This window comes from Rhinoderma darwinii, chromosome 12 (genome assembly GCF_050947455.1).
Source record: "Rhinoderma darwinii isolate aRhiDar2 chromosome 12, aRhiDar2.hap1, whole genome shotgun sequence".
Taxonomy (NCBI): domain Eukaryota; kingdom Metazoa; phylum Chordata; class Amphibia; order Anura; family Rhinodermatidae; genus Rhinoderma; species Rhinoderma darwinii.
In genome coordinates, this window is record NC_134698.1 from 58,217,684 (window position 1) to 58,243,960 (window position 26,277).

Genomic DNA, 26,277 nt, shown 5'->3' on the forward strand with positions numbered 1-26,277 from the left:
CCAGAGTTCCCTGCTTCTTCTCCAGTCTGGCCTCCCTGGATGACGTTGCAGGCCATGTGACCGCTGCAGCATCACATGGGCCTGCAACGTCATTCAGGGAGGCCGGAGCGGACATCAGAGGAGGGAAGTATGTGCGATCATTTACGCAGCGGAATGTACACACGAAATAACGCACCAGTGTGGTGCGGTATATCGGATGGCAATCTCTGCAGCGTTTAGGGCGGATACGCTGCGCAGCTTAATGCAGTGTATCCCCCCTGAATACGCGGTGTGCGTTCGTACCCTAAACCGGGAGAAAATAATTAATAAAACCGAAATTCGTACGACGACATTGATTAATTGTGCTGAATGACGGTTTTGATTCATTGCCCCGCCCTAGTTGTGAGGGCTTATTTTTTTGAGGGACAAGCTGTTTTTAATGGTTCCACTTTGGGGTACATCTGGGTTTTGATCATCAATTTTTATTCCATTTTTTTGTGGGAAATAATGTGATAAAAAAAAACAAAAACAGCAATTCTATCATTTTACTTTTGTTTTGTTTTTTACGGTGGTCACCGTGCGTGTTAAATAATATATTTAAATACCGAGGCAGATGGAGCAACACAGTAGCGAAAAAAACAAGTCTGGTGCAAAGCTTCACAGGAGTGACCCCCTCCTGATAGATACCACGAGAAAGCGACGAGGAAGCAGCACTCCACATAAAAAACTGGATTTATTTCACCAAAGGTTCACAGCAACGTCTTACCCTCTGAATGAAGGCATTATCAGCTTGAGAATGCCTTAATTGAGGGTGAAACGTTGTTGTGAACCTTTGGTGAAATAAATACAGGTTTTTTTTACGTTGAGTGCTGCTTCCTTGTCGCTTTCTTGTAATATTGTAAAAGTTCAGACTTTTATGACCTGGCAATACCGACTATGTTTATTATTTTTTTTTACATTTCTTTAGGGGGAAAATGGGAAAACCCAGGTTGTATGGAGTGCTCAAACGTATACATCAAACGTCAGGAAGTTTTTAATAAGGGGCGCACACCTCTTATCAAATTAGGCGCATCTTTGGCTGTCTGTGCACCAGAATGGCTACAGCAGGCACATACTATGTGGATGTAAACAATTACCAGGAGTGCTGCCAGAGCGTCAGCGCTGGATTACCAGGTAAAAGAAGGATTATTGCTTCCTTTGTTCTTTTATCGAATTCTCAGCAATTTGCAAAAAAAATGTGGAACTCGAATAACCCTTTTAATGTATTTTTTACTCACAGAAATCTCTGCAACAAATCTTCCGCGTGTGAACAAACTTGTTTAACATGGCATCATATCCTGTTTTTGTCACATACTATAGTCATTTTCAACTTTTTGTTTTTAGTTGCTTGCATATAAAAGAAAAACTATTTACAAAAAAAAATAATAATATCTTTCATAAGCCAATTTATTAAAAGTGAGACATTTACTGTATATATGGGATATGCGTATGCGGCAGCCTAGCCTCACAGAAAAGGGATCCCGTGGCCATTTAAGGTGTACCTGTCGATATACTATATATTGTCCTTGCCTCTGCTTGCAGCAAGCCTCTCTTCTTGAAAAGGCCGGGTAGGCAGTATCTTTCTGACATCATACCTAGTTAGACAATCAATTAATGAATTCTTTACTCCAGAAAACCTATATCAGGCAGTTTCTTTGCACGCTATCAACAAAATACCTGCAATAATGATGTTATAAAAAAGTCCTTTAAATGACTCGTAAACCATAGATAATCCAGGCTTTATCTTACATAGGACGCAGTTTCCTCTTTACTCTGACTGGCTCCTGTTCTGCAGGGTCTACAGTTCTGTATAGAAATCAATTTATGTGACTGGCCCTATGTGGAAGATTTAATATTCTGTCTGCAGCGATCATGAGCAGAAATCTGAAAAAATACTTGAAGTGCAGGATTGCATACATTTTTTTTAATATTAACAAGAAACCGGTCTCCGAAAACAATCACAAAGTCACAGGTCGGATCCGCGCTTTGTCAAGGTCCACCTGGTGAAGAGGCAGAATACATTTTTGGGAGACTGCTGGGGCATATTTGTTATTTAAGCCATGGGGTCACCAGTAGACATGACATGTATAGACTGTGAAATGATGAGCATGAAATGGAATATAATGATGGTTTTTGTCCTCAGCAGGCATCACTATGAAGAATCCATTTATTTTATGTCTCTTTGGTGATGTTCATCCTCTGGTTGTCTTGGTATGATTTAGAGTCCTCCCATGGACGAGGCCCTCGGATGTTTTTCCATTCGTCAAATGACTTCTCCTTCAATGACTGCAGAAAACATAACATGAAACCAGTCTTAGACGTACGGTAATAGTAGGGCACAAACAGAAAATAAAAATATGATTCAGAAGGTTTACAGCTTCACAAATAAATGAGTAATAATAGCAGGCAAGTAAAATGCATGTCAAACGAAAATACTTGTAATAATCAAGTGCATATTAGTAGCAGCGAAACATAATAAAAAAAATACTAAATTCACACAAATTTTGGCACGGAATTAAGCAGCAAAGCGACACACATGGACTACAATGAATACTGAACAATAGCTTAGTAATGTAATTTTATAGTGGATTTCCATGTTTAAAACTCTTCTAATATGTCATAGATAAAATAATATAGGTGAGGGTCCATCAGATGAGACCCCCAAAATTCTCAGATCCTAGGATCTGCAGCAGTCGATAAATGCATGCATCAGCAGTTCTTCATCAGCAATATTTATTTCAACAGAACCTTAGCGAATATATCCAATGCAAAGCTTCTGAAGAGGTGGTGTAAAATTTTGTGTAATGGAAATTTGCACTCACCACTAAAGGGGTTCAGGTACATTACAGAATGCCAATGCCCCTTTTTATGGGGATCAGTGGAGGCCATATGTCACAGGTGCCTATCAATGTTACTTTTTACATCTTCTCTTTAGCTGTTCTGAGATTCTAGAATATTGGACAGTTTTCATTCATAAACAGTTGTGCCTACTTGAAATACAATACAAGGGAACGGAATCCCTATAGTGAGGTAGGAACACCCACATAACAGCCCATAGCACACTGGGAGCCAGCAATGCAAATGGCTTAGGGCTCATCCACACGGTATAATTATGACTGTTTTGTACAGAGAACTTCCATAGAGGCGCATGAGTCTCTGATTTCAAATGGAGGCATATAGAGCACTTTTTTCTGTTGGATTACTATGAAAGCAGCATGATTTCGGTGTGGGGCACTAAAAGGGGGCACTATTAGGCCTCATGCACACGACCGTAGCCATGTGCACGGCCGTGATTTTCGTGTTGGCCAGCCGCGGAGTGTCATCCTCGAGCCGCCCGCAAATCGTGGGCCGTGCACATGCCCCTGTCCATTATTTTCTATGAGCCTGGACCGCAGAACATGGCCTCATCCGTGGAAACCACGGTCGTATGCATGGACCCATAGAAATGAATGGGGCCGCAATTCTCCTATGAATTTTCGAGGGAATTGCGGCCGCAGAAGCACGTTCGTGTGCATGGGGCCTTACTGTGTGGGGCACTACTGCTGTTTGGGGCACAATATGGGGCACTATCTGTTTGGCAATATTTTGGGGTAACAATAGTTATCACACTAGTAATTGGGGGCACTGCCAACACAGCAGGTACAGTAATGGGGGTAAATGTGGCAACAACAGGCACAGCTTTGGGGGTAGCGGAAGGTTAGGGAGTTTGTGTAGGTGGGGAAAAGGTAGGGGGTGCTGGAAAAGTGAGAAGCCAAAGATTTCCGGGCATCAAACTCTGCAGTGGGAAGTCATGGCTGGGAGAAGTTTAATGGTGGTCTTCTGGGCCTGATAGGAAGGCAGGAAAAGTGAACGACTGCAATCAGAAAAGACATCAACTATGAGTCATTGAATTCAACTGTACTGCATTCACTTATACGTTCTACAGAGTGCAACTGGTATCTACCACTATATGGTTAATGTATGGTGGTAATATTTTTTTTATTTAGTTATATTTATGTATTATTATTCAGTTACTATGTAGTGGTAATATGTGTGTAGTGTTTTTTGTCTAATAACAGTATAGGTAATAATTTTTATTACTTTATTAATCTTATTTCATATCACTCACAAAACATATAAAAAAATAACTTACAAGAATTATTATATTAAGTATTCCACCCTCAACCCAACCAACCCTCGCCCTTGTGAGTGTGAAGGGTGGCAAAGCCTGCAATATGATTGTAATATTTGGAGGTATGCTATAATACATAGTTTAGTGGTTATTAGTTGTTTTTTTTTTATGAAATAATATCCAGGGTCATATATATATATATATATAATTTATTTTTTTATTATTATTTTTTAATTTTATTTTTTAAAGGGGTGCAAAACATGTGTCTTGGGGCTTGTGTCCCTGATTTTATTAGACCCTAGCAATGCTACTGCCAGACAAGTTTGTTAGAATTTACTAAGATATTCAAGGGTGAAACTTACATTTGCAAACACTTGTGTCACCGCATGTACTCGACCTTCTTTCCCAGGGACAGCTGTGCGCCATTTCACTTACTGCCTTCGGAAGTAGAAAGGCTACAATCCCTGCATGCAATTTTTATAGTATGAATAGTGCCCCCAAGGCAAAGTTCTGCAATGAATTGAGAAAAATACCTGCAGGCACTCTACAAACTACATTATAGGATGACTATTTGGCTAAAAACACAGGAACACACGACCACAAGAAGTATGTTTAGAAGTACAGAGGAAGCTATGAGTAGTCATGATAAACGATGCTGCTATTCGGCACAGGGGACTTGAAATTTTTCATCTGAATCTGTTATAATATGTGTGACAGGTTGCCGTCTACACCGAGCAGATAAACTACCAAACAAGATATTAAAGGATGACAATGAAAAAAAATCGCTCAACCCCTGAACACCAGACTGTGTGTCAGCAGATGGATATAAACCTAGAACATATACACAGAGATGTCAGGTGTATCCCTATGGACAAGACACCGTTTAGTCACTTTCACATCCTAAGTTTTACAATGCAACACAATAATAGTATACATACACACAAATTAGGGCTGAGCAATTAAATTGAAGAAAAATAAGAAAAACTTAATTCAGCACAGATAACTGATGTCATTTTGCACAATTCAGTTTTCTCGGTTTGTTATTTCCCAGTTTTAAATGTATCTGCGTCCTCAGGAGCTGAATTCAATGAAGGAGCATCTACAGAGGGGTTGCGTGGCATAGTCTACAGAGGGGCTGCGTGGCATAGTCTACAGAGGGGCTGCGTGGCATAGTCTACAGAGGGGCTGCGTGGCATCGTCTACAGAGGGGCTGCGTGGCATCGTCTACAGAGGGGCTGCGTGGCATCGTCTACAGAGGGGCTGCGTGGCATCGTCTACAGAGGGGCTGCGTGGCATCGTCTACAGAGGGGCTGCGTGGCATCGTCTACAGAGGGAACTGTGGCACTATCTACAGAGGGGCTACACGTTAGTCACACACAGCCCCATCTTCCTTGCTATACATGTTATAAACAGTTTCCTAGAACCTGCCTTTGTATCCAGACTCTCCTCATTGTTACCTCGTTGTGACATTGAGAAGAGGAACGGAGGACAGGATATTTGCAAGGTTACCCCCAATCTTTGATAGATAAGACATTTATATGACTTGTAAATGTATAATATACATCCGTAACATCTCATTATTATGCTGTTCCCAGCTTATCTGGACTGGCAACGTATTACATCTACAGGGAAAAAAAAAATTCTCACAGTAAAAGCTAAAGACCACCGGCTGCCTGAAGTTTCAGAACCCTCTAATGGAATAAAATTAAAAAACAACAGAAAAAGGTTTTTAAAGGGAAACTAGATGTAAAGTGCGATGTGATATTATATAGAAGAACACACAGTAACAGTGTCAAATACAAATGCAAAAGATTTACTACTTGAACCCGATTTGGCTTTGCTCACAATACCTAGTTTCCCTATACATCCCACCCCTTCCCCCACAAGTCTCAGGCCGTTTAAAAAGCAGAGTGGGTGCTTAGGGCGGTTTTCTCTTTTCCATACGGATAAGGAATTGGCAGCTGCAAATTCAAAAATCTGAGGTCTGTTATGGTCACATAACACATGACTCTGTTCATCTCTATCCGTGAATTCTTTTTTTATACTTAATACAAACTGGGAGTTGAAGGGGATGAAAAAGTTTTGAAGGCGTTTTCCATGTTTAGAAAGAAAGTGTCCCATTTTTCCCCTAGAAATAGTGCCTCTCTCGTGCGTTGGCTGTGTCTGGTACTGCAGTTCATCTCTACTATGCCATTACTATAGTGTATTCTGCCACTGAGTTGTGTAATAATACGGCATCAGGTGAAAAGATGGAGCGCTAAGGCCCTGCTCACATCTGCGTTAGGCTATCCATTGTTCTGCTCCATCAGAGCCAACGGGAAAAAATTGAAGTGCCGGTTCCATTGCACGACGGACACCACCGGTGGCTGACGGAACGCATTGACATCATGGGTTCAGTTGAGTTGTCTGTGGTTTTATCGGAAAGAACAGTGCCGCAGCCGGATCTGGGACGCAAGCCCCTAACGGATCCTCTAACGCAAAAGAAAACAAGACCTAAGTTGGACTAAAAAAAATAAAGTATAAATGCAAGATATAAGAGTCCATTAATTGGTTTTACATATTCATTTAAAGTAAAGCCCGATGTTTAAATAACATATAGTCAGCAAATATAAAGCTGGCCAGAGAAGTAATGTTCCAAATACTTTTTCATTTATAATATTTGTTGCGTGTACGGTACGATCAGTTCTGACTGATGAAAATCTGCTCTGCTTATCATTAATGGGGTATTTTGTTCCCTGTGAAAAGAAGAAAGTTTGATAAAATATGACATCTTATTGGAAAAAATGATTTTTTTTTCATTTCACAGCCCAATTCAAATAGGTGCTGTGAAAAAACTGTGCGGTCAAAATGGTAACATCAACCATAAATGAATTCCTCGAGGGGTGTAGTTTCCAAAAAGGGGTCACTACAGGTGGGTTTCCATTGCTTTGATATCTCTGGGGCTCTGCAAATGCGACATGGCACCCGAAAACCAATCCAGCAAAATCTGTACTCCAAAGAACAAATAGCGCTCCTTTCCTTCTGAGCCCTTCCATAGGCCCAAACGGCAGTTTATCACCACAAATGGGGTATTGCTGCACTCAGGACGAATTGGGAAACAAAATGGGGTATTTTGTTCCCTGTGAAAATAAGAAATTTTGAGCTAAAACTACATATTATTGGAAAAAATTATTATTTTTTTTAATTCCCAGCCCAATTCAAATAAGTTCTGTGAAAAAACCATGGGGTCTAAATGGTCACATTACCCATAAATGAATTCCTTGAGGGGTGTAGTTTCCAAAATGGGGTCACTCATGGTGGGTTTCCATTGCTTTGATACCTGTGGGACTCTGCAAATGTGACATGGCATCCAAAAACCAATCCAGCAAAATCTGCACTCCAAAGAACACACAGCACTCCTTCCCTTCTGAGGCCTCCCATGGGCCCAAACGGCAGTTTATCGCCACAAATGGGGTATTGCTGCATTCAGGAGAAATTGGGCAACAAAATGTGTTTTGTTCATTTTGTTCCCTGTGAAAATAAGAAATTTTGATGATAAATGACATTTTATTGGAAAAAATTTAATTGTTTAAATTTCACAGCCCAATTCAAATACGTGCCGTGTAAAAACTGTTTTGGCACCTCAACACCTCTTCAAACCTGGCATGCTGCCTAAAATATATTCTAATTAAAAAAAAAGAGGCCTCAAAATCCACTAGGTGCTTCTTTGCTTCTGGGGCTGGTGTTTTAGTCCACGGGTGCACTAGAGACACATGTGGGACATTTCTAAAAACTGCAGAATCCGGACAATACATATTTAGTAGTGTTTCTCTGGTAACATCTTCTGTGTTACAGAAAAAAAATTAATACAATTGAAATTCAGCAAGAAAAATGACATTTGCAAATTTCACCTCCACTTTGCTTTAATTCCTGTGAAATGCCTAAAGGGTTAAATAAACTTTCTAAATGCTGTTTTGAATACTTTGAGGGGTCTAGTTTTCAAAATGGGGTGTTTTATGGGTGTTTCTAATATATAGGCCCCTCAAAGTCACTTCAGAACTGAACAGGTACCTTAAAAAAAAGGCTTTTGAAATTTTCTTAAAAATATCAGAAATTGCTGTTTATGTTCTAAGCCTTGTAACGTCCAAGAAAAATAAAAGAATGTTCAAAAAAACGATGCCAATCTAAAGTAGACATATGGGAAATGTGAACTAGTAACTATTTTGGGTGGTATAACCGTCTGTTTTACAAGCAGATGCATTCAAACTCAGAAAAATGCTATTTTTTATACATTTTGCAATTTTTCCACCAATAAACACTGAATATATCGTCCAAATTTCACCACTAACATAAAGCCCAATGTCTCACGAGAAAATCTCAGAATCGCTTGGATAGGTTTAAGCATTCCGACGTTATTACCACATAAAGTGAAATATGTCAGATTTGAAAAATGGGCTCTGAGCCTTAGGCCTCATTCACACGGCAGGGTTTCCCGGCCGGGTGTCGGCCGTTCATAAATCGGCCGGCACCCGGCTGCATTAGGAATAATAGACCCCTAATGGGACTATTCACACGACCGATTTTTTGACGGCCGGTAAAACCGGCCGTCAAAAAATAGGACATGCTCTATCTTCGCCCGGGTACCCGGCCGCCCGGCTCCCATAGAAGTCTATGGGGCCGGGTAATACACGGCCATCACCGGGATGTGTCCCGAGTGATGGCCGGGTTTTCCGGAGCTTGCGCTCTATCTCCTCCTCCTCACAGCGCAGAGTGCATGTGAGGAGGAGGAGTTTATGCCATTCTGACGAATGGCATCGCTGTACACTGTGTGGCAGGGCCGGGGTGTACAGCAGGTGGAAGGGAGCGCTGCGCTGGCTCCCTTCCCCTGCTTGTTTTAAAAGCACCCTGGCCCGGCGACACCTTCGATGGCGCCGCTAGTAGCTGCAGCTGCTGCTGCTGCTGCGGCTGCTACTACTGTAGCGACGCCACTCTAGCAGAGCAGGGAGGTATCTCCCCGCTCTGCTATGTGCTATCCGCACTTTAGCTCCTTGAAGGAGCGGAATCCCCGTGTTTTCGGGTATTCCGCTCCTGGACAGAGCGCTTGATGTCTCTGTCCATATCTGGGCAGTGACATCAGGGGAAACTCCTGAAGCGGAATCCCCGAACACATGGGGATTCCCCTTCAGGAGTTGCCGCTGATGTCACTGTCCGGATCTGCCCGGCCCGGCACGGATGCAAAACTTAATGCAAACCGGCCGGGCAAAATGGCCGATTTTACCGGCCGACACGGTCGTGTGAATCCCGCCTTAAGGCCCAAACTAGGCTGCGTCCTTAAGGGGTTAATTGTATAATTTCTGTCTTCTTTTTCCCCAATTATTTACATTTAACTGATTTTTCTAAATCAAAATAAAATGCTGTGACAAAAAAAAGTAAACCGGCGTCTTTAAAAACAAGTCTAAAGCTCCTACTTGGTCTTGGGCCTTAGGTGACAAACTATACAATACTTACAACAACCTGTTTTACATGTCCTCAGCCCAGGAAGAAATCATCTTCATTAGTCTAAGCACAGAAGATACTGTAGAAAGAGTGATGATGGCTTAGACAAATGGTGTCTCCAATGAGCATGTTTGTGTGCAAAGAATACGAGAGTAACATGAAGTAAACACCTCAGTAATCTCTTGTGACTACAGATACTGTGATCCTAAAGATGAAGCTCCAGATAAAGACGTTATCCACTCACACTCCTTATTCCTAATGTTTTAAGGAACTTTTACACAGCCCGACATGGGGCGTTAGTCTGCTGATCCCTGATCGCTGCCCTGTTTACACAGGGAAATTATCGGGAACGTTTTAAAAATGGTGTGTAAAAAAACGCCGCTTAAAAAGGAGCATAACACTTCCTGAGCCATTTTTTGGAGCCGTTTTTCATTTTGTCAATAGAAAAACAGCTCCAAAATGGCTTAAAAAAACACCTCAAGTAACGTTTTCGTCTACAACAATAGCTGAAAATCAGAGGCCGTTTTCCCTTGAAAACAGCTCTGTCAATTTCAGCCATTTTTGATTTGGCGTGGGAACATACCCTAAGTCTCCTATGTCTGTCAATTTAAGGATCTGTTCAGTGGAGGCAATTACACTCACTAGTAAACCATTATCAGTGTGTGACACAGCTTATGACACGGGGGGGGGGGGGTTGGCGTTCAACAGCTAGATCCAAACCGCTGATCTCCTTTTCAGCGGCAATCTGTCTTTTCAGGAGGGTTTGTCCTGATGGAACAGCCACTTTTATACTGGGTACTTTAGGAGTTAATGTGCGACAGGCACTTACTGAATATATTACAGAGCTTTGGGCTGGATACTGTGCATGGCATCCAGCTGAAAAGGACATCTGGGAGGCGAGTCCGGTCAGCTGATCTCAACCAAACCGAATTGGGTGAGACCAGTCTTGGCAATGTCTGATAGAGGGGACCATGCAGCAGCTCACAATCAGTGTCGGATCCTCATATGGGCGTTTCGGGCGGCCGCCCGGGGCCCAAGGCTGCACGGGGGCCCATAGCTGCCCAAACCGCACACAAGTGAAAAAAAAACTCTCCAGGGCTGCTGCTGCCGGCCGCATTCTAGCGGTTATCGGTCCCACGTGCTGCTGATGAAGAGGAGGGGGGGGGATGTGCAGGGGGAGTCATTTGCGGCCAGGGAACAGGGGCACAGCACATCAGCTGTAGAGAGCAGACTGTCAGAGATTGTGATTGGCAGGTGCTGGAGTCTCCCGGACAGTCTGCTCCTCTGTGCTGCTGTGCACTGTCCCTCCTGTTTAAATCTCCAGCAGCTGCCTGATAACGGCAAAACTGAAACTAGAGGGTGAAGGACCTGTGGTGACGTCACAGTCACATGATTAAGGTCCTGGAGGCTGCCAGAGACAAGCACCGCAGAGGAAGAGACTGTGGTAAGTGTGTGCGTTTGTGTGTGTCATAATGTAAGTCTATATAGTGTGTGCTGTGTATATATATATATAGTGTGTGCTGTGTGTATATAGTTTGTGCTGTGTGTATATAGTGTCTATAATGTAAGTCTATATAGTGTGTGCGTGTAGTTTGAATATATAGTGTGTGGTGTTAGTGTGAATTGTATATAGGGTGTTTAATCTCACATTTTTTGTGTGTGAAATAATTTCCCACCCATAGAGCCCTCTGCAGTAAGTCAGATGCTCAGAACCCCCCAAGCAATATAATCTCCCCCATAGAGCCCTCGGTAGTTATTATACTGCAGGGGGGGGGTCAGAGCGTTTGATTGACTGTTGAGGGTTCTATAGGGGAATAACTCCTTCCCCCCAGAGCCATAAGGGCGGATTTACACGAACGTGTAATACGTCCGTGCAACGTGCGTGCTTTTTACGCGTGTCGTACGGACCTATGTAAGTTTATGGGGCAGTGCAGACCGTCAGTGATTTTTGCGCAGCGTGTGTCCGCTGCGTAAAACTCACGACATGTCCTATATTTCTGCGTTTTTTGTGCATCACGCACACATTGAAGTCAATGGGTGCGTGAAAATCACGCATGCCACACGGAGGCACCTCCGTGGGACGTGCGTGATTTGCTCAACAGCAGTAAAACTATGATTGCAAACAGAAAAGCACCACGTGCTACAAACATACAGAGTGTCATAATGATGGCGGCTGCGCGAAAGGCACGCAGCCGCGCATCATATGGAGATGACACACGGAGCTGTTAAGTGTCTTTTGCGCGCGCAAAACGCCGCATTTTTTGCGTGCGCAAAACGCACACGCTCGTGTAAATCCGCCCTAAGTGTCAGAAGCTTAGACCCTCCCATAGGGCACTCAGCAGTCAGTCAGATGCACTGGGGAGGGGTGTCTGACTGCTTAAAGGGTAACTAACGAAACTTTTTTTTAAAAATTACATGTCATAGTGACATGTCAAATGTTCTAATCGGTGGGGGTCCGGGCACTGAGACCCCACCAATCGCTGAAACAAAGTGGCAGAAGCGCTCAGGTGAGTGAGGAGCCACTTTGTTTCTGATCGTCTTTCCTCTGATAGCCAAGCATGCGGTCTATGGGCACAACAGAAAGTCTATGAGTCCGTACACCGCGACGAGGAAAGACAATCAGAAATGAAGTGGAACAGCACTCACCCGAGAACTCCTGCTGCTTTGTTTTAGTGATCGGTGGTGGTCTCAATGCTGGGACCCCCATCGATCAAAACTTCTGACATATCACTCTCACTATGACACGCCAAATGTTTTTTAAAAGTTTAGTTACCTCTTGGGGACTGAATTTATTGGTTTGAGTTAATGTATGGGCCTGGGTCTTAATTTGCTTAGGGGTCTGGGGTATAAGACAATTTATGGTGTTTATGTCTAAATTTTTATGTTGCTATAGATGCTGAAAATGGCTACAGAATCAAGGGAAAAAGATTTCTCATCAGGAAACTCTGCAGTCATCAGGAGAAGTCGCCATAACGGTCTGTGTCAGATGGAGAAGAAAAGAGAACGACCCATCAGTGAAGACATCACCTGTGAGTCATTGCATTTATAGATCTGTCACCTCTCCTGACATGTCAGTTATCGGAAATCCTTGTATTCCACATAAAGTCTTTGTGTACCCAGGACTAATAGACACATGCGTGTTACCATTCCCCTTGTCAGGAGGATGTGTCCCTACACAGTGTGATACTGTCAGCGATGGTTGGAGACTGTCAATATGTAGGGACACAGCCCTTTGACATGGGGAATCGTAGCACTCATTTGTCAATGCTCACACAGAAAGGTGGTGTTTAATATAGACATGACGTGGCAGGGCGGTGGTGGACAAGGGGGCCCAAGCTTGAGGAACAGCCCAGGGCCCATGGTTTACTTAATCCGCCACTGCTCACAATGCTCCTCTAAATGTCCTTTTCAGCTGGTTTTCACAGTATACAGCAACCCCCTCCCTGAATCAGGCACTTCAAGAGGTCCTCCTTGAGCAGATCAGTAAATATAAGGTGGCAGACACATGCATTCTATTCCATAGTTACTTCATTACCCATTCACAGTCGTCCTCGGCCAGCTGCATGACTTACATCCATAAGAAGTCTTGTCCTTCTCTTATTTTGTTGTACTGCATTATTTTAATTCATTTAGTCAGTGCCACTTACTCAGTAGGTTATGTAAAGACCTGACTTGGTTTTCTACCCTTCGAAGTGACCTTCAGGTGTGCGCTTCTTCATCCACAATGCTTTTATTCATGTTTCGCCCTACATATTTTCCAAGCCTCCCCCTTACTTTTGCATTCACCTTTACAATAGCTGGCTAAGAATGCTTGTATTAGAGATATGCCCGCCATGAGAATTGTAGAGGTTGCTAGCAAGAACGTCTTTACTGTGTCCTTCTCAGCATTCTTTCTCTGATGACTAATCAGGAAAGTAAGGTGATCCTTAGGGGAGACAACAAGCACAGGAGTCGGCACATCCAAGGATAAAAACAAGCACGGGGGACGGAACATCCTAGGGTACAAACAAGCACAGGAGACGGCACATCCTAAGGTACAACAAGCACAGGAGACGGCACATCCTAGGGTACAACAAGCACAGGAATCGGCACATCCTGGGGTACAACAAGCACAGGAGTCGGCACATCCTGGGGTACGAACAAGCACAGAAGACGGCACATCCTAAGGTACAGACAAGCACAGGAGACGGAACATAAGAGGGTACAACAAGCACAGGAGGCGGCACATCCTAGGGTACAACAAGCACAGGAGACGGCACATCCTAGGGTACAAACCAGCACAGGAGGCGGCACATCCTAAGGTACAAACCAGCACAGGAGGCGTAACATCCTAGGGTACAACAAGCACAGGAGGCGTAACATCCTAGGGTACAACAAGCACAGGAGGCGTAACATCCTAGGGTACAACAAGCACAGGAGACGGAACACACCTAGGGTACAACAAGCACAGGAGAAGGCACATCCTAGGGTACACCAAGCACAGGAGACGGAACACACCTAGGGTACAAACCAGCACAGGAGACGGAACACACCTAGGGTACAACAAGCACAGGAGACGGCACATCCTAGGGTACAAGCACAGGAGATGGCACATTCTAGGGTACAACAAGCACAGGAGACGGCACATCCTAGGGTACAACAAGCACAGGAGATGGCACATCCTACGGTACAACAAGCACAGGAGACGGCACATCCTAGGGTACAACAAGCACAGGAGATGGCACATCCTAGGGTACAAAGAATATGCAATATCTTTTCTATCCTGTGCCATGATGGGAGTTAAATATAGAATAAAAAAACATATCTGCATGATTAGGGATCTTAATATATCCCAAAATGCATGATCTGCTGTAAATGGATTAAATAAAGAAAGGGATAAATCCCATATAGAATATCTTTTGAGCCTCGTTCTTTGTTAAAACGTCTATCCCCCCCATTCCGGTTTCTGTGTGGGATTGAAGATAAAAACAAAAAAATTAGAAAACCTTTTCATTGAAGTTGTGTATTTGTCCCTACTCTTACCATACAAGTTACCACAACTTAAGAGTGCAAAGTATTAAAAGGAAACATCTAAGAATAAAATCAATTCAAAAGAAATAGCAGTCACCTATGGGTCAAAGCAATCGTGTGAGCACCAGAACAATCTTCATATTGGTAGGGAGATGGATAGGATGACAAAACAGCAATCTCAACCCAATCCTGCCTCTGCTGAACACCTGCATTAGACGGTTACAGGACACAACCATCACATCTTACTCATGTCTACAGCGGATGGTAGATTGCCATTGAATGAGGGACGAGGTTTCCTGTACTGTAGCCGTACTATATATACACAATAAATAATGATCACATTAAAAATATTACTTCTGCTCCCTGATCCCTAGATTCGTGAATCTTTTTTTGAATTCAGCTAGAGGCTCTCCAACTAAATTCCTATTTGGAAAATCCAATTAAAAGGTTGTCTAGGTTGTCTTTTCCCTTTTTAATAGAAATGTGCTGGAAATTGAAAATTATGCAATGAAGGATGTCGCAATACTGCGTCTGCACTGTACAGCATACGTGCCAGAATATATCCTGGCGCGTACACCCAACATAATAGGGCCCCATTAATCCGACAGGACATTATTTTGGCATCCGTTGGGCCGGTATACCATTTTTCACCTCTATAGTGAACTACACCATTCTATACAGAGGCATTCCACAACAAAAAGTCATGCAGAATACTTTTTAACATGGGATCCTGTGGCCGATGTATGCCATATGTCAGAGGTATGTGTCCGGAAATTCTCCCAATACTCTGCGAATGCAACGTGAATACACCCTTCTCTATACCCCTATGCAAAACTGAACCTCATTAACCTTTAATTACAGATATAATGTCACAAGTCCAGATCCCATGGTTGGGACTCCACAGGGCGTTTTCATTGCATTTTTACTGACGTTGAGTAGCGATTTTCATGAGCTTCTTAATTGCCGAGAAAAATGCATCGTAAGAACTGCACGTGTTTTACTGCGAATTGCCGCGGTTATGCGATGGAGCTTTTGGTCGGGCGGCTCTTACAGGTGAAGAACATGGTTGCCATGGGCTCCATCCGTATTAATCGTACGGTCAAAAACCGCATCGCAAAAATGCAGTTGTTTGCTATAAAACGCATTATTTTTTTCAATGCGTTTTTTCACAGCAATTAGGAAGGACATGAAAATTGCTAGAAAACTGCAGCCGAAAGGGGTATTCCCAAAATCAAGAATTATCACCTATATAATTGTCTGATCGCTGGGGTCCCACCGCTATGACCCCTACCATTTACGAGAATGGAGGTTCGAACCCCCTGTTCCTCCTCACTGCTTGACGGCAGTGTGGAGGACAATGAATGGAGCGTCAGTCGAGAATGCGCACCGCTGCTCCATTCAAAGTCTATGGGGATGACAGAACAGTTTAGTACAGCGCTCAGCTGTTTCCGTCAGTTCCATAGACATTGAATAAAGAGGTGGACGCATGCTCGACCGCTGTTCCATTCAAGCGGGAGTTGCAGTGAGGAGGAACGGGCGCTTTGGGAGCCCCGAATCGTGATCGAATGGGGTTCCAGCAATCAGGCAAATATCACCTATCCTGTGGATAGGTGATAATTTTCGACCCTGGCACAACTAGTTTTGAATAAAGGTTATTAAATTTAGCGTATCATGTACTCAAGCCTTGTGTTATAATATATCTTGACCTGGGAGCAGATCTCGAGGACCATGGCTAGGAGGACAGCACTTTGTCCACATTTAGAATCTACATTGACAATGTATACCAGCATACAAAGAGTCCAGGACAAGGAATACAGAAATCGAGATCTATCTGTGTAGATCTCATACATGGACGTAAAGAGTATTTTAAATGCTGCCCACCATCTCCCATAAAGAAGAGTCTGCGTGATCTGGGGCTTAGAAATGTGCTTGGGTGCGAAATCTTCATTCATACTAGTAATAGGACCACCTCGTCTACAAGATCTAATCTAATGACAATAGAATGCAATTAGGACTGTGAAAAATGGATAAAATACAGACATGTCACACGGTACGTGATGTCTACACAGTTCTGGCATGTATCCACTCTCATACAAAGTCGCTATTATATTATATATAGATGGCTGAGCACATTTAAATCCTATATTTAAAAACATATGATAGCACATAAATACATACCGAGCTGGCACATAGTAATATCAACACGTGCAATTACAAGGTTAAAAGAAACACAGACTGAGCAGATGTGACGAAGATGAAAACCGCGTCACTGACATAATAACAAGATGTGGAAAATTAAGGACTTCAGGCTAGAAACGCCTCCAAGAAAACCAAAAATTCCATTGAATTTCTTTCCCGACATATAGGAAAATATATATAGGTATAGTATAGGTATCAGCAGATGGTAAAGTGAAATAACTTCTAAAGAGATGGTTACCTTCCCCACCCCCCAGTCAGGATGCACTTACGTATCGATCCATATTTATTCTTGCAAATTCGGCAGCGGCTCTTGCTTTAGCAGACCTGGTCTATCCATGTATTACATGGACAGTCATTTTTCTGAATGGCCGTATGTAATCCTACATTCACCCTGTTCCCCACCCGCATCTTCCCCAGGAATAGCAGCGGATTGCTGGGGGTCTCAGGAGCGTCTTGCACATTGCCTGCATAGTGACACTAGTATGGGCAGAACTGGGCATGCATGGACAGGGATTGGGTGGGGTTAGAAAACCGCTGGAAGAAAAAACATGCCCACTTTTTTTTTTCCCATGAGCGACCAGAAACCGCCCAGGAGAAAAAACTCCTCTGCCTCCCATTGAAAATAATTGGGGATCGATTTGTTCGTTTTTTTGCCACCGATTCCGATGCGGTTTCAGAGTCAAAATCGGCGCCATGGATTTTGCATGTTACATGTGGATTTTGCAGTGGATTGTGCTGTGCAAATACCCCTATGCAATGCGAAGTGTGAAATCCCATGTGGAAATCTGCAGCATTTCTGTGCAAGAATGAGCATGCTGCAGATTTAAAGATCTACAGCATGCTCTGGTTTTTGCCGCCACATGTCGATAGGATTTTGGAGACACCATCCACGTGAAATGTATTATAAATTATATAAATTTTTAGAATAAATAATTCGGTATGTCATTTATACAGCAAATTCACTGCAATTCCGCCACGTCTGAACATGGCCTAAATCTATCAGGAAGCTGTAAAGGCTGCACTATTGATTTTTACACAGCAATGTATGGACATATCTCGTTTTCACTTTCATTGATTCAATGACAATTTGAACATCCATTTCCAGACTTCGTTATTTTTTGTCACAAATGGACAGACCTTGCACCGGTAAGGGACAACGCTATGAATGAGAAACTTTCCAATCTCAGGATTACAGTAAAATTCTGCATTTTTGTGAAGTATTATTTCCCCCATCATTATGCGCCATGAAATACAAGCCATCTAGCATGTGGTCTGCATTCATGTTCCTGTACTGCTTATGTTCTCAGTTCTACGGCGCTGTGAAATTGGTTGGTTTCTAAAACATGCAAATAAACCTTTCCAAATAGAAAAAGATTTCAGTCCTTTTCAGGGCATCCATCTGTGTCAATACTCATGCAGCAGTCACTGTACCTATGATGTCAATGCTAAATAGTTCTATTCAGCCCTGATATTCCCTGTATTTTGGGATCATGCAAGTGTTGGTGTAATCATAATAGAAGTCATTGCGACAGTTCGGTTATATAGACGAGCGGTTGTTTGAGACACTTCCTCAGACCAGTGATATCACTTTCCAATATCTGCAGCAATAGGCAAGAGCAGGCTCTCTCTCTAATTCTCAGTTTTCCTGAGCTAGTGGGTTGAACCTAATTACTATCATGTCTTCTATAGACTGCACACAGAGAAAAGGAGAATCCTGCTCCACTATCTATTTGTAGCACACGCTCAGAGACAGCAGCAACATGTAAGACATTATACAGCAGTACTGAGCAGTGTAGCTAAGAATCTAGAACAGAGGTGAGATATAACACTCATTAGAAGCTGCAGCAGCATCTCTGTGTGTTTCTGTCTCTCTCTCTCTCTCTCTCTCTCTCTCTCTCAAACTGCTCCTGCTACCCCCTCGCCATCCCATGCTCATAGACTTCTATGGGAGGCTGTAACCTAATCACTAAGTGAGCTAATGGTCGTCTTGTCTTGAGAAGACAGATCTAGCAGTAAATTAAGAGTGAGTGATCAGATAGGAGAGGGGAGGGAGGAAAAAATTCTGATAAGTGGAGAAAGATGCATTTTCCTCTAATAAGACATATTGCAAAGTTTCTTATATTTGATTATGTGAAAAGTTGAAAAGTTAATGATTATTAAAAATGACACAAAATATTGAGGTCAGAGAAGAAACACAGACTTTAAAAAAAAAAAAAGAGTTGTCCTGGATTGCAAAAACATGGCTGCGGTCTTGTTTTGCTAATCCTGGACAAGCCCCTTTCGGTGCAGTAACTCACGGCAAATTTTGTTCAGAAATTTTCTGAGATAGAAAATCAGTTTCATTCATCTGAGCGTGCATGGATTTCTTTATATTCCATTCAGATGAATGGAAAAGATTTTCAGTCGCAGAAAATTTCTGCCACAAAATCTGCCGTGTGTAACTGCACCCTTTAAGTCTAGTTTGTGGGAATGGTAATCAAAATGCAGAAGGGCGCCATCTGTCTTTGAATATCAATATGCTGACCGCCAATAAGTAGATTCTATATTTTGCCAGACAGGGTGCTACACGGGTATGGTGCATTGTTTTAACCATCTACAACTCTGTGTTGGGCCCCATGCACACGGCCGTGCCCGTAATGGCGGCCTGTGATTGCGGGCACGGCCGCCCGCATTTTTGCACCGTGCTCCCATACAAAGTATGGGAGCACGGCCTGTAAAATGCAAAATAATCTTTGATGCAGGACTGGTGGTGTGACCAAAATAAATCCATAGTATTAAAATACTTTGCAATCTTTCTGATGGCTGGGGTTCCCTTCTAACAAAAAGTGATTTTCAAGAGCAGGCAACCTCTTTAAATGGAGATTGCATATGTTATTATTTGTGAACACACGGTGCGCCCCTATAGGAGCCATGGTAATGGTAGTAGCGGTACTCTACTATCGGTAGATAGTGAACAGCACACAAGAAGTACAGGTGGGGAACTCTACTATGAGCAGAGAGCGAAGAGAACACAATAAATTGGGGTTCCCCATCGATCCTTAGAATGACAGGGCTGCTCTGCCGATTTAGCGCTGCCTGCCCTGTCTTGTGCTTTTTCCTGAACAGCGGCGCACCCAGCAACCCGGCTGTTTCCTGGACAACGAATGGCCAGGTGCACCGCTGTGCAGGAAAACCATAGAATGGGAAGGCAGCGCTAAATCAGCGATATGGTCCTTAGGGATGCGCAACCACTTCATAAGATGGGAATATACTATAGACAGTGAAGAGCACTCAGGTAGTAGGCGTACTCTACTATTAATAGACAAAGGAAAGCACAGAGGTGTAGAGGTAGAGAAACTGTACTATATATAGACTATTAAGTGCACACAGGTAGTAAAGTAAAAGGTAAGGTGGCCATACACTTCATATAGCTGTCGGCTACCCTATACACACGCACACTCGTCATGCGTTTTCAATGTGGAGAGGGAATAAGCTACTGTGAGACATGATTGGGCACGTTGTAATCCAAGATGCCCGATCCTTCTCTGGCATCAGGACAACCTCACACACACATTAGAAAGTCGTCTGATCCCGCCAAAATCATCAGGTTCAACCGATAGTCATCTACTGTCCGTAAACAGTAAAGAGCATACAGATCACAAGCGTTTCCCTGTGTGGCGGTCGGGGACCGTAAAACCCGCGCCATAGAGTATTTACGCCGTGGGTTTTAGCATCCTGCCCAAGGGATCGGGCAGATAGATGTCGTGTCCTGTACCCCGAGAAGATAGAAGCAGCTTTCGCTGCTTCTATCATCTCTGATCACTTGTACACAGCGCTCAACAGTGAATAGAAAAGAGGCAGCGGCGATTCCATACACAGCGTTTCTCGATTGATAGCGGCGATTCTCTATTGGTCCCGGGTGCCGTTAGTGGCAGATTGCTGCTGCTAACTAGACCCAGAATAGCCCTATTAGTGACAATAGTCACTATAAGAGGGCTGATTTCCCTTGCAACAGTTACAATGGAAAAATAAGGCGTAAAAGAAGAAAAAATAAAGTCCCCCAAAGGTCTTTTCTGACCTTTGAGGGACAGACCATAATAACAAAAAATGAAATAATAAATGGACATAAAATACCTGCCCAAAAAGAAACGTCCCCCCCCCCCCCTAGCCAATCATTGTTGTCTAGCCCTGACCCAGTTCCCCTAACATAGACATGTAATAAATCAAAATTTTGGTAGACAACGACTATCATAAATAACAGGTCTATTTTAGGGTAAAACTATATTACTACCAGAAAAAAATTGCTGAAAACGTAAAAAAAGCATATTTTTTTACTATTATTTTCAAAATTTAAGTCTAAAAATTCAAAATGAGCAAAAAGTATGTGTATAAAAATGCTAAAAAAATAAATAAATTGAAACCTGGATCTTCTATGAAAAAAACATTGCAAAAATCACGTCGCTAGTGTCTGGTCCTGAAGGCTCAAAATAGCCCGGTCCTGAACCGGTTAAAGTTCTTGGCCCTCAATGTAAAATTTGCAACCAGACCGCCACCTACTAATGTGCCATTTTTAATATGGTTGTTCCTCGGGCTCACTCAGGCACATGGACGCCTCCTATATCTACATCCCTAAAACACGGATTTGTAGAGGAACACGACTGTCAATAAACGAGGGAGAGAACAAGCACGCAGATAGTAAAATGAGAGGTTCTCTGCTATCAATAGGCTGTGAACAGCTCACAAGCATTAAATGACCATTGGTCCTTCGTTTAGCACAGGATCACACACGTAGTTTTGATACAGTCCTTGGCTCCGTATTTTTATCCAAACCAGGAAGTGGATTCAAAAGGAAGGAAAGTAATACAAAAAAGACTGATGGATCTCCTTTCTTTTGTGTCCACTCCTGTTTTGGGCTAAAAAACGGAAAAAAATAAACAACCTCTGTGTGTGACCCTAAATGGAAATGAGAAAATGTGAATCTTTTTGCTTTTTCATTTACTAACCCTTCAAAATGACATAGAATAACTTAAATGAAATACAATTTATGCAAACATAGATCACCACAAAACATATGGCAGGGAACAAAGGCCCGTAATGGGATCTGATTTGTTCTGCAGATTTAGTTTATTCTTGTGAACTACATAATCACCAGACCTTACTTACTCAGAAAAAGAAACTCAAAGAAGTCAAAGGCATGGAAAAGAACAATACTCCACCGTCTCTGTAGGTATAGATAATTTCTAGAGACAATCAAACAGATTTTACTGAAGTAGTGTGTTATGTTTATATACAGGTACTTGTAGTAGAATAGATAAAAATAACACAAAAAGTAAAATATGATGAATGCATATTTGTGAGATATATACATGCAACACATAAATCTGGAAAACCCCTTTAAACTAGGACATTGTTTTAGTTCGTCTTGATAGTGTTCCCTAATCCTTAGGCCTCATGCACACTTCCATCACCATTTTCACTGCCGTTTCTCATGGATCCGTGTGTCAGTTATGGGATCCGTGTGGTTTCCGTGTTCGTTCCGTGTTTCAAACGGACGTTGTGCTTCCGTTTGGCTTTCGTGTTTCCGTTAAAAAAATGGAAGGTATAGACCTTTATTTGAACTTGTCACATGTCCCAGTCTGTGAACTTTGGCACGCCCTGTCGTTGCTAGGGCAACGGATCTGTCAAAAACGGACGGCACACGGAAGCCTTCTGGGTGCCGTCCGTTTTTTTGACTGACCCATTGACTTCTATTGGCCCCACGGTCACGAAATCTACTTTTGACGGAACGGAACAACGGATCAGTCAAAATAACGGAAGTGTGCATGCATGGGCCCATTGAAATGAATGGGTTCAGGGTGCTATCAGTGACAAAAACGGATAGCACCCTGAAGGAAAAAACTGAAGTGGGCATGAGGCCTGATGCGTAGTAACTGTGTGCAATTTATCTTATGCAAGCTACATTCAGTTGCTCACAGAAGTACACTACTTCCTGTCAGCCATGTTAGTTCTCATTGGGTGAATACCTAATACAGGGCTGCTTCTCTTCAGATCACACCAGCCAGCAAGAAATCTCTCTCTATCTTCAGATTGTAGATCCCTCATGTAAATGTCAGCCAATAAACGGGGTTTTCAGATTACGACAACCCCTTTAAAAATGCCCTGTTAGGGCAAATAGGCATCATAGAGGGGACCCACACTTGAGCTCTCGCTCTGACTAACTTGGCCGGTCCATGTATTATTACATGGTCAGCCATTACTTCTGCAGTGGAAATGTATGACCAGATGCGTATTCTCCCAGTCAGAAAATCTGGTCAACAACACTTAGGTTTTACTCCAGGGGGATTGTAGTGGCTGTGAACCAATTTTTGGTGCAGGTAAACCACGCTGGGGCTGTCGTCCATGTGGACGCTGTATAGCCTGTCCGAATATTTCTGAAAGCGAGGAATTTTGTGATTCGACAAGGAAGATCAAGTACAGAATCCCATGGCCTATTACATGGAACACCAAAGGGGTGATCTACTATGCACAGTGTCCGTGCCCTAGGATATACATTGGGTTGACCACAAGAGAACTCAAGGTGAGGACAAGAGAACATGTGAACTGTATTGAGGCTGCTAGAGGAACTAAACCGGAAATGGTAAAACTCTACCTAGACACTTTTTTCTCCACCATGGGTGTGACTCTAAGAGCTTACACGTTATGGGTATTGATCATGTCGAAATGGGCCTAAGGGGCAGGTCCTTGATGGACACTTACGTTTAGAGGCCCGCTGGATTTGGAAACTAAAAACTATGCATCCAATGGGCCTTAATGAGAATTTGGGCTTTGCGGGATTTCTGTAATTGGTGTCTGGATCTCCCGTGTGGTGTTTTTAGGTGTCTAGTAATGACGATTGTTTTAATCATATATAAAAAAAAACTTTTTCTTATTTAGGTTTTGTAGGTTCAGACCCCCGGACGAAGGCTTTCTGCCGAAACGCGCGTCGGGTGTGATGCCAGACAGCAGTACACACAGTCATGGGTAAGCTATTACTAAATAGCTACATGTATTTTCTCATGCAGCCATTTGTGTGGGATAGGCGCTAATTTGCATCATTGTTCCTATGTACTCTGACCTGGGACTGCATATATTATCTAGAATACTGAACATTTTTCTATATCTGAACTTGTTCTAGGTTCTACTCATGATACTTTCAATATACATGTTTCTATATACCCAATTACCTACAGTTGTCTGGCCTCCATTTTTTCACACTGTGGTAATCATCTTTGATTTTAATATGTGAATTTTTATGTTTTGTACTAATAAAAATTATAAATTTTATCAGCAACAGCATGGTTTTGACTCTATTCTTTTATGTTTTTATTCTCATTTTTTAGGAGTCACCGCTGATGTTATCAGTAGTCATGGCGTTTTTCTATTATATGCCCTTCCCCTATATATGATGTATGACTAGATGAAACTTATTCTATTTGATTAAGAGGGGTATTTAGGTTGTCTTCCACATTGGTTTAACGAGGTTTTCTGTAGCCGGGCCTGCAGCAATCAGCTGATCATCAGGTTGTCTTCTATTTAAAAAGGTTTCATGAGACAACCTGGGTTAAAAAAAAATAAAATGGCACGCTGGGTAATATAGCTCAATGGTGGCATCATCGAAGGAGGACGTTATCTCATGCAGGGTATTTATATGCTTTAACAAGTCAATGGAGTGCAGCTTATCTGCAGCCTAGGGCAATAGAAATTCAATAAGAATTTTTTTTTTTTAAAAAGTAAAAAAATAATCATTAAAAAATAGCGGTTTTTTTACAATTTCTTATGTAGACCTTATTGTGCATATCCAGAATGTTTTGATTTGGCCAGATAATTCATCTTTTCTTTCCCAATGTATGAAGTGCAGAATACAGCGAGCGAACAACAGAGTTGGCTCAGAAAATGAACCTGCATATGATATCGATGTTAAAAACAAGAGGAACATTTCCTGGCAAAGCCCAGCTGAGACCAGCGCGCTGCCGCTCAGTAGCTGAGGTGTGTAACAAACTGTATGTGGCAGCCTTAGACGGCAGGCCAAGGGCTTTGGGAAACTGCTCCAGTTGAATAAGATCTAATATAAGCTTCTAGCGATAGTTCTGGCAGAACACAACAGCAAGTGATGCGGTGAGACAGACTTCGTGACAAGAGGTTCTTTTTTGGTTTTCATTATTATTTTAGTGGGGGGGGGTTAATAGTTCTAAAAGAGCAGGAAACAAATGCAGAGATGTAACCCACTAGTCTAACTAGAACATGATGAGACGTCTGATAAATCATCCCAGTGCCGAGAATTATGAGAATTGTGACGAATATGGTCTGGTTCGGGGACTTGGGCTCTGAGAAGGTGACAGATCATCTCATCTACCAGACTGCTTTCCTTCTCCCGTGAAAATAGATGGATACAGAACAAGGCCGAGGCAGTCGTCAGTGTTCATGCTGAGGAGGACAACTGCTGAGTGGGAGTGATGAAACGCAACATAGGAAGTCATCCATTAACAATAGTGCATGCAAGCATGTGATGTATACACATGTGTACCACTGCTTACAAGGCGCCTCTGATAACAGGGTGGACCGAATGCTACGCAAGTGCGAATATGCAATGTATAAACTAAAAATCAGAAGGTGTTCCAGTCCTCCAAACTGGAAGACAATTTAAGGCCCCTTAAACCCATACTAAACAGTCACTTCAGCTGTTTGCAACATGGGCCTGCGCAAAAAAGTAAAGTTGACCTGTGTTATGCAGTCTGACAAGTCGCAGCCACATATTGTGCGCACGCATTCCGTGGTTCAATGCAAACCCATGGAGGCATCTGCCAAGCAGCAGTCACCCGACTTATCATGTGTCAGCCTGCATTCAGAAATTATCATCTAGCCTTAGCCTAAGGCTTAGACTACAAAGGGAGTACAGCCTAAATGTCAGCATGTTATGGAAACGAAGGTGGGATTATCCATCTCTTTCTGCCCGTTTCAACCTTTAAATGGATCTATGAGGAGAGGAAGCACTTGTATGTCAGCCACTTCTGATTGGGATTTAGTGAGATGTGGCAGAACCTATTACCTTATAGAACGCGCCACCTTTCAGCTTCCGCTTTTTTTTATGGAGACACCCATTATACCCTTTATATTAGGGCAGATTACACAGAAGTATACCCTCTAAAGAATTAGCGCATATCCTGTGCTTGATTAAAGTGGTCCTCCCACCATAAGCATTGATTAGATATGCCATCAATGTTTTATTGGTAGGGGTCCCCCGCAATGACTAGGGGTCACACTGCTTGTCAAAGTGCAGTTCTGGCTATTTTCTAGAACGATGGCCCTTCAGACACAGCGCAGTGCCAAAATTGGAATGCAGACCAGTTTGCTGGAGGAAGATGCGTCCGGCTATACATTTGTAAGACATCTATGGACCGCAAGAGCCGCTGTTTGTCGACATCCAAATGCCCTAATAAAGCAGATAG

General features: G+C 42.7%; 1 protein-coding gene across 1 annotated transcript in view; it reads right to left on the bottom strand.

The window, feature by feature from the left end:
- Positions 1 to 1,927: 1,927 nt before the first annotated feature.
- The window catches only part of COX16 (cytochrome c oxidase assembly factor COX16), a 52,479-nt gene continuing 28,129 nt past the window's right edge, over positions 1,928 to 26,277 (bottom strand). The window contains exon 4 of the mRNA XM_075844568.1: positions 1,928 to 2,304. Within this exon, the coding sequence (XP_075700683.1) occupies positions 2,191 to 2,304 (114 nt within the window). The 3' untranslated portion in view covers positions 1,928 to 2,190. The remainder of the gene's footprint in view (positions 2,305 to 26,277) is intronic.